The following is a 10,000-nucleotide window of genomic DNA, read 5'->3' as shown; positions in this document are numbered from 1 at the left end:
CCCCCTGGTGGTGGTCGCCTCCCACGCTGTCCCGCCGTAGCGCCGTAGCGCCGGGCGTCGCCCCCTGCTGGGGCTGCGGCTGCTCCGTCACGCTGACGTCCGAGAGCGGCCGGCGCCTAGCGGCGGCTGCCGTGCCGTTCTGGTAGGGCACGCTGCCGGCCTGCTGCCACCAGGGGGCGCAGGAGAGCAGGGTTAGAATAGTTACAAAAAAAACTAACACTAAAATAAATGAATAAACCTTTTCGGTTAAAGGACCACTTCACCACTTTTCAACCTATCTTCATATAATAGGTCCTCACTAAAAATCATGAAAAACATGGCGCAATTTTTTTCTACTCATGTCTCATAGGAGGGCTGTGGGCAGTTCAGAAACAGTCTTCCAGTGACATCATCGATGGGGAATACAAGCTAATAGAAACTGCAGGCTTTCTAGTCCTGAAAAGTTGCAATGCGAAAATGGAAGCCATCGTTCTCACGATAATGAATTATAAGCTAGAAAAGGAAAAGAAAAACGATAACTATAACTGAAACTGTATTTTGTATTTGCAAAACTATCTGAAATCATTCCCTTTGTTTTCGTTTTTGTCAATTTATTCATAAACTTAATCTGTAACTGAATATTCTTTTTTATATGCTATATTTTCTTTTATTACACCGTACTTTACTCTGGACCTTTTCAATCGTCAAAAGGTACAGGATTGAAAAGGGCAGACAAAACTAAAACTAATGAATTAAAACTGAACTAAAACTAACTGAATAAAATAAATGAATAAAATATAATTTGAATGAAAAATCCAAAACAATGATAACCTTGTCGTGGAGCTGATGATGCCCGGCAATGGGAACGCCGTGCTGATGCCCGGCGGGAACGGGAACGCCGTGCTGATGATGCCCGGCGACGGGAACGCCGTGCTGATGCCCGGCGGGAACGGGAACGCCGTCCGGCTGGCCGTTGGCGGTGGGCACGAGGTCGGCGAAGCCGTCCGGCTCCTTGTCGCGGCTCTTGGGTCTCCGCTTGACGGTCGACGACTCCTGGAGGGTGAAGCGGGAGCCGTTGGGGTGCTGGTTGGGCGCCGCCGCCGCCTGGGGGAGGGGCTGGGCGGCCTGGGGGGGGAGGGGCCCGCCGCGGCGCTTCAGGGTCCCCGCCGTGGCGTCTTCCTCTTCCTCTTCCTGCGGGGGGGGGCTCTGGGTCCCGGCGCCCCCCTCGTCGCCCTGGAGACAAACACAAAATAAACACTAACGGAAAAGTTCATACATTCATGGCAATGGTGAGTTCACGCACAGATATATATATATATATATACGTAGCAACGCACGAGAAGAACACTGACAACTGCTTCATAGCTGAACATACAGGAATGTACAACTAAAAGTATACATATATTTACACAACTGTGAAATTTACATGTTATATACAAATACAGTAGTACAGCAGCATTAGCATGCTAAAGCAGGTTACTTGATTAGCTTACATTACATTACACTGCATTAGATAGATAGATAGATAGATAGATAGATAGATAGATAGATAGATAGATAGATAGATAGATAGATAGATAGATAGATAGATAGATAGATAGATAGATAGATAGATAGACAGTGGGGGTGTCACAATACACTAATGTGACGATATGATACACAATATTGGAATCACGATAACAAGACAATATATTTTTTAAGATTTTTCAATTCAAGTTTTCTATTCTTCCAGTTATCAACATTCCCAGTTTCAGTTTGCTGTGGTGAAATCTGCATGGAATAGAATAGCCAATTCTGATAACGAAACGCTTATTATAACCGTATTGTGCCCAATTATAAGACAACCCCCATTTTGAAAGACTCATTTGTGAAAAAAGAACATTGAATAGTCTAGTCCTCGATTATAATACAAGTACAACCTAGTTTTCCTTTGGATATGAAATATGTATATTATATATATTATATCTGTTGACAGAGTCTCTTGTTCTGCACCAAGCAGGATATAGGGTGTATACATTTGTATACTTTATTCATATGTGTTTGAGGGTGTCTTTATTAATAATGATCAAGTAATCATTATTGATTCTGAATTGAATTTTAATTCACACATTAATCATGTTACCAAGATTGCCTTTTTTCACCTAAAACGCTAATCCACACCTTTGTTTTTTCTCGGCTTGATTACGGCAATGCACTTTTTTCTGGACTGCCTAAGAAAACAACTGACAGATTACAACTTGTCCAAAATGCAGCAGCCAGAGTTTTAACTAGAACTAAGATGAGAGAACATATTACTCCAGTTTTGGCTTCACTGCACTGGCTTCCAGTTGTTTTTAGGATTGATTTTAAAATAATTTTACTTGTGTATAAAGCTCTCAATGGTCTTGCACCTTCCTACCTACATGACTGCCTGCCTAAATATGTCCCAAACCGCCCCCTAAGGTCTTCCACTGCTGGCCTGCTTGCTTTGCCTAAATAAATGGCAACTAAAAAATACGGGGAAGCAGCTTTTTGCCTCTACTGGCCGTCGGCATGGAACAAACTCCCACTGTACCTTCGACAGGCAGCCTCTGTAGACATTTTTAAAGCTCAGCTCAAGACCCACTTACATTGCTTTTAATTGATCTTTTATTTTTTGTTATTCATGTCCTCACTGTATTGCATTACTGCTTGTTTTTTAATGTTTATGCCTTGCTTTTCTTTTTTATTCTCCATTGTTCTGTAAAGCACTTTGAGCTGCATTTCATGTCATGAAAGGTGCTATACAAATAAAGTTTTATTATTATTATTATTATTATTATTATTATTATTATTATTATTATTATTATTATTTATTGTGATTGGTCTGTACCTAGTGTACTTCTTTGCCCTGTACCTCTAACATTTACTGCTGTGCTGTCTCTGGCACCTGAATTTATATCTATCTATTTTACTGTGTTTATGGTCATTTTTATAGGACTCGTTGACTGTAGTATATATATTGTACTTGTTGTATACCGTTATTAATTTTTAGCTTTTATAAATTATCAACATTCGCTGGTTGCTGCTTTAATTTCATAATAACGTACACCAACTTTCACCAGCATAAGTAAGTAAGTAAGTAAGTAAGTAAGTATTGAAAGATATTGCGGCACGACACATTGTAAGGAGTCAGCTAAGGTGGTTCGGGGCATCTGGTTAGGATGCCTCTCGGGCGCCTCCCTAGGGAGGTCCTCGACGCACGTCCCACTGGGAGGAGACCCCGGGGCAGATCAAGGATCACGTCCCACTGGGAGGAGACCCTGGGGCAGACCAAGGACCACGTCCCACTGGGAGGAGACCCCGGGGCAGACCAAGGCGCAGTTGGAGGAAACACATCGACTCACTGGCCTTGGAACGTCTCGGAATCCCCCAGGAGGAAGTCACTAATGTTGCTCTGGAGAGGGAAGTCTGGAGCACTCTGGTGGAGCTGTTGCCCCCGCGACCTGACTACGGATAAGCGGTTGAAGATGGATGGATGGATGGATGGATGGATGGACACATTGTGACACCCCAAATAGATAGAAAGTCAGACAGACAGACAGACAGACAGACAGACAGACAGACAGACAGACAGACAGACAGACAGACAGACAGACAGACAGACAGACAGACAGACAGACAGACAGACAGACAGACAGACAGACAGACAGACAGACAGACAGACAGAAGGTGAGGTAGACAGACAGACAGAAAGCCAGCCAGCCAGACAGACAGTCATGTACAGTAGATATACAGTAATAGACAGTATGTACCTGTCCTCTCCCAGACAGACAGACAGACAGACAGACAGACAGACAGACAGTCATGTACAGTAGATACAGTAATAGACAGTATGTACCTGTCCTCTCCCAGACAGACAGACAGACAGACAGACAGACAGACAGACAGTCATGTACAGTAGATATACAGTAATAGACAGTATGTACCTGTCCTCTCCCAGACAGACAGACAGACAGACAGACAGTCATGTACAGTAGATACAGTAATAGACAGTATGTACCTGTCCTCTCCCGTGGCGCCGGATGGTCCCTTGGCCCTCCTCGGCGAACGGCAGGTTCTCCGACGAGCTGCCGCTGCCCCCTGACCCGGGGTGGGGCGAGGAGGGGGGGTGGGGCGAGGAGGGGGAGGCGGAGCTAGAGAGCAGCGGCGGCGAGATGGGCGGCGGCGTGTCGGCGCACGGGGGCGGGGAGGAGGAGGAGGAGGCGGGGTCATCGGGCTGGTCGGCGACGCCCACGGCCACGGAGAGGCAGGGCGAGGGGCCAGAAGGGGAGGGGCCTGGCTGGTCCCTCCTGGCGGCGGCGACCAGCTCCGAGACGGGACCGCTGATGGTCCGACGCCGGTTGACCACCTCACCGTCCAGCCCCACGGACAGGACGGGCCGACCCACCTGGACGCACGCACGCCGCACACACGCACACGTACACGCACGTACACACACAAACACACACACACACGCACACGTACACACGTACACGCACGTACACACACAAACACACGCACGTACACACACACACACACACGCACGCACACACAGGCATGGAGATAAGACAGTAGGGCATTAACCCAAATGTGATTTTTGATAGTCGACTCGACTACCATCGATTTATAGTCGATTAGTCGGCGGTAAAATATGATATTCTTTCCATCCAATCAAGCATTAAAACATCGTGTGAAACAGCCAGCGAGTGAAGCAAAACAGAGCCGGTGAATGCAGGCCGAGTGGAATAGTAAGAGAGTGGCGACACACTTTGATATCGCCGCAAAGCAGGTACCTATGGGCTATAGTTCCAAACATTGGAACTATCCCATTGAGACAAAGCGGGTACCTATGGGTTATAGTTCCAAACATTGGAACTATCCCATTGAGACAAAGCGGGGTGCTATGGGCTATAGTTCCACACATTGGAACTATCCCATTGAGACAAAGCGGGTACCTATGGGCTATAGTTCCAAACATTGGAACTATCCCATTGAGACAAAGCGGGTACCTATGGGCTATAGTTCCAAACATTGGAACTATCCCATTGAGACAAAGCGGGTACCTATGGGTTATAGTTCCAAACATTGGAACTATCCCGTTGACACAAAGCGGGTACCTATGGGTTATAGTTCCAAACATTGGAACTATCCTGTTGACACAAAGCATGTACCTATGGGTTATAGTTCCAAACATTGGAACTATCCCATAGAGACAAAGCGGGTACCTATGGGTTATAGTTCCAAACATTGGAACTATCCCATTGAGACAAAGCAGGTACCTATGGGCTATAGTTCCAAACATTGGAACTATCCCATTGAGACAAAGCGGGTACCTATGGGCTATAGTTCCAAACATTGGAACTATCCAATTGAGACAAAGCGGGTACCTATGGGCTATAGTTCCAAACATTGGAACTATCCCATTGAGACAAAGCGGGTACCTATGGGCTATAGTTCCAAATATTGGAACTATCCCATTGAGACAAAGCGGGTGCCTATGGGCTATAGTTCCAAACATTGGAACTATCCCATTGAGACAAAGCGGGTACCTATGGGCTATAGTTCCAAACATTGGAACTATCCCATTGAGACAAAGCGGGTACCTATGGGCTATAGTTCCAAACATTGGAACTATCCCATTGAGATAGAATGAGCACTTCCGCATTCCATTGTTACAGTGGGAGTCAACGCTAGTGTCGCCACTCTCTTACTAGATTACGCTGAATGCCGCTCTGATTGGCCGAAATTAGCTCAGTCGGGTTCATTGAAAATAACGGAAGCGGCTGTTTTGACGCGCGGCGTTCGCAGGCGGTGTGTGTAGCCCTTAACTGTATCTGTAAAACGTTGTGAAAGGACTGTACAGCAGTGGTTCTCAAAAGCTTCCATGTCAAAAACAAAAATAGGTATCGGAAAAAGGTTTAGCTATATTCTACCTGCAGGAAGTTCCTCTGCAGGGCCATGCCCTTGGCTCCTCCCCCTATGGAGGACATCTCCAGCATGGCGGCGATGCTCCTGACGCTCCCCACGCTGCTCGTCTCCACGACGGTGGCCGTCGTCTCCGCGGATATCACGCCCAGGTCGCTGGCGCGCCGCTGCTGCTGGTGGTGGTGGTGGTGGTGGTAGGAGCCTGGCACGTCCAGCATGCCCCCCGTAGTGCTGGCAGTGAAAACAGCAAAGGTTAATATTATAGTCAGGCGAAAGGGCCTTTCTGTTCTCCCCGTGTCCCCTAGGGTAGGTACCCTCACATGTTCTCCCCGTGTCCCCTAGGGTAGGTACCCTCACATGTTCTCCCCGTGTCCCCTAGGGTAGGTACCCTCACATGTTTTCCCCGTGTCCCCTAGGGTAGGTACCCTCACATGTTCTCCCCGTGTCCCCTAGGGTAGGTACCCTCACATGTTCTCCCCGTGTCCCCTAGGGTAGGTACCCTCACATGTTCTCCCCGTGTCCCCTGGGGTAGGTACCATCACATGTTCTCCCCGTGACCCCTAGGGTAGGTACCCTCGCATGTTCCCCCCGTGTCCCCTAGGGTAGGTACCCTCACATGTTCTCCCCGTGTCCCCTAGGGTAGGTACCCTCGCATGTTCCCCCCATGTCCCCTAGGGTAGGTACTATAGGGCTGGGGCGGTATGGGATTTTTATTACCGCGGTTATTGCCGGCCCCCATACCGCCGGTATGGCGGTTATTACCCCCCCCCCCCCCCCCCAAAAAAAAAGAAATTGGGGGGAATAATAAGAGGGCTAATAAAAGTTACAGGTATGGTGTGTGCGATATTAATTGTGAGATTACCATAATGACGGTAATCATTAGAGGACCACTTTTGAACCTATATTCATATAATAGGTCCTCACTAATAATCATGATAAAATGGCACGTTTTTTTCTACTCACATAGGAGGCCTAATCTAATTGAATACCCCTGCCATAAAGCATTACACTTGTTTACAAGAGGGTCCACCATTTTCAATTCATCATATCATTTTGTACACTATACACTTCTATAAATCCAAAAACAGGAAATCATCATAAAGGAGGTAAAAAGGGGGAAAACGTATACAGTGAGGGGGGAAAGGGGTGGGTGGAGTCAAGGGATTTACATCTTAATGACAGTTGGTAGGGCGTTCCACATTTTTGTGGCATAGGAGTGAAATGAATTTAGGTGGACCCTCTTGTAAACAAGTGTCCACTCACAGTTAACAGTCTTTGTATTGAGTTGTGCTTGAAATGTAGTGTAATTCTGCAAACTGTTAATAAATATTTTAATCAATCAATCAATCAATCAATCAATCAATCAATCAATCAATCAATCAATCAATCAATCAATCAATCAATCAATCAATCAATCAATCAATCAATCAATCAATCAATCATTGTTTGTGCCGAATCTGGGTTGCACATGGTTTTTTGAACTCCCTCTGGTGTTGTTGTGTTGCTGGCATGATTAGACTGACTGAGCGTCATTGTTTATTATGATACACTTTTCATTTCATAAACCCCCCCCCACCTTTTTTTTTTTTAACCGCGGTAATGAACCCGATACCGCGGTATGCGTTACATACCGGCGGTATGGCGGTATTGCGGTTATTGCACCCAGCCCTAGTAGGTACCCTCACATGTTCTCCCCGTGTCCCCTACCCTCACAAAATACATGCAGTAATCCTGGTCTCTAAACTACCTCGCCCTGGCCAGCCGGGGCGCCTGATGGAGGGGAAAGGAACTGGTTGGAATAACGTGTTCCTTCCACGCGCTACGTCCAACCAGGGAAACTCCCCCCTGTCAGGTGTAAAGGAGCAACTTGGACACTTGGCATGAAGGAAGCATGAGTTCAAGTCCGTTGCTCTCCCCTTGTCCCCCATATATGGGGACACAGGGGTGAAAAATGGGTTACAAAATCGTGGGATAAATAAAAAAATATATATAGCCTATATATATTATAGTCAGTGGTGGGGGGAAAAGTACTCACATGTTTTACTATCAATACTGTAACTTAGAACTACTCCGTTACGAGTAAATTCAAAATGCACTTGCGTAAAAGTACAAAATAAGGTACCAAAAAGTAGGAAAGTCCACGTTTTAAAATGCATACAAATCTTTTGAGAATAGCAGATCTACAAGCTCACAATGCGTCGCGATGTGACGCATTGTGAGCTTGTAGATCGGCTATTTTCAAATGGCCGAAACATCTATAGTGCTAAAGTGGTTAATGTATGTTAAGGAATAATAAGTAAAATCTAGCTAGCCTAGCCACCGAGTTTGCTAGCGCTCTGGGAGAACAGAGCAGCTGAATTCTTTGTTTTGATTAGGTGGTGAACAGTGCTGGTTTGATCCACGGCTAGAAACCGTTTCAACCAATCAGATTGCTTCCTCTTAACGACCTGTTGTAGAATGAAAAGTCCCAACCGGTTCTAACCTGACGGTGAAGGCGGCGGCGGCGGCGCGCGCGTTGGCGTTGACGTTGGCCTCCGTCAGGTTGGAGGCGGAGCCTGAGGACGAGGAGGAGGAGACGGCGGAGCTGGAGCGCTTGGGCGGCGGCGGGGGCGGGCCCTTCTTCTTCTGGCGCATCATGGCGAAGGACGTGGACACGCTGCGGTTCACCAGGTTCTTGTCCTGGCTGCGCACCGAGTGGCTGCGGCTGACGCGGTGCGGCGTCACCGTGGCGTACTTCCCCCCTCCCCCTCCCCCTCCTCCTCCTCCTCCTCCGCCCAGGGTGTCCGCTGGTGACCCCTGACCCCGGCCCATGGTCGCTGACCCCCCGCCTATTACCCCTCCTCCTCCTCCTCCGTAGCGCGTCAGGCTGTGGGCGCGCTTCTGCTGTAGACGCTCCCCATTGCCCCCCTCCTCCCCCTCCTCCTCCTCAGCCTCTGGAGGGAGGCAGAGGAGAGGCACGGCCACCTGGCCTATGGGATGGGGGCCCACCTGGCCTATGGGATGGGGGCCCAACTGGCCTTGGGGCCCCTGGGGGCCCACCTGGCCTATGGGATGGGGGCCCACCTGTCCTTGGGGCTGGGGGGCCACCTCCCTGACCTCCGCTGCCCCCTGGTGGTGGTGGTGGGGTTGGTGGTGCTGGGGCGGTGTTCCCCCGCGTGGCGTGGGGGACTGCGGGGGGTGCGAGGCGCAGCGCGGGGACTGGGGCCTCTCGCCCTGCTGCTGCTGCTGCTGCTGCTGCGGTGGCGGTTTGGGCTTGTTGGGCTGGGGGGGAGAGCTGGAGGAAGAAGCAGCCGGGGCGCTCTGCACCGAGCAGGCCGAGGAGGCCGAGGAGGTCCTGGGTTTGGAGGGCGTGGAGTGGGGCGGCGTGTAGGGAGGCGCCGGCTGGGAGTGGGAGTGGCGGAGTTTGCCCTGAGAGGAGACGGTGGTGGCGCGGTGCGAGGAGGAGGAGGAGGCGCTCTGCTGTCTCATGGGCCGCGCCTCCTTCTTGGGAGGCGGTCCTACCCCCCCGCCTCCTCCCCCACTCAGCGCCTCGTCGTGGTCCTTGCTCAGGCTGCGGGTTCGCTGGCCTTTCGCCTCCGGGCCCGACTGGGTCACAGCACTCTGAACCGACTGGGTCACAGCACTCTGAACCGACTGGGTCACAGAACTCTGAACCGACTGGGTCACAGAACTCTCAGTGCTCAACTCGGTTTCTGGGAAAGTGTTCATCTTAGGAGACATGACCTCTGGAGGGAGAGAGAGAGAGAGAGAGAGAGAGAGAGAGAGAGAGAGAGAGAGAGAGAGAGAGAGAGACACAGAAAGACAGACAGAGACAGAGACAGAGACAGACAGACAGAGAATAGATATTAATAATAATAATAATAATACATGCTCTCCACAGAGCCTATTTATCCCATGGAGGCAGGCATACTGTGAGTCTATTACTGCAGACAGTTCTATTTTAAATAGGGCTGTCAAAGTTAACGCACTATTAACTAGTTAACTCACAATCCTTTTAACAGCACTATTTTTTTTGACGCGCGATTAACGCACTGTGAAGTTTGACAGAATGGTTGAGAGACGCATGGCAATTTTACACTGAAGAGTTGAATAATTG

The 10,000-nt window shown here is 49.0% G+C and overlaps 1 protein-coding gene across 1 annotated transcript in view; it reads right to left on the bottom strand.

Annotated features, from left to right (window-relative positions):
• caskin1 (CASK interacting protein 1) overlaps positions 1-10,000 on the bottom strand; it is a 74,261-nt gene that overhangs the window by 2,723 nt on the left and 61,538 nt on the right. Inside the window, exons 17-22 of the mRNA XM_083780848.1 lie at positions 9,559-9,629; positions 8,387-9,513; positions 5,913-6,135; positions 4,001-4,387; positions 811-1,236; positions 1-163 (exon numbers count right to left, since the gene is read on the bottom strand). The exon at positions 1-163 is cut by the window's left edge and continues 189 nt beyond it. Coding sequence (XP_083636974.1) covers positions 1-163; positions 811-1,236; positions 4,001-4,387; positions 5,913-6,135; positions 8,387-9,513; positions 9,559-9,629 — 2,397 coding nt within the window. The remainder of the gene's footprint in view (positions 164-810; positions 1,237-4,000; positions 4,388-5,912; positions 6,136-8,386; positions 9,514-9,558; positions 9,630-10,000) is intronic.

This window comes from Protomyctophum parallelum (genome assembly GCF_964188405.1).
Source record: "Protomyctophum parallelum genome assembly, chromosome: 13".
Lineage (NCBI taxonomy): Eukaryota > Metazoa > Chordata > Actinopteri > Myctophiformes > Myctophidae > Protomyctophum > Protomyctophum parallelum.
This window is presented reverse-complemented; position numbering and strand designations above follow the sequence as displayed.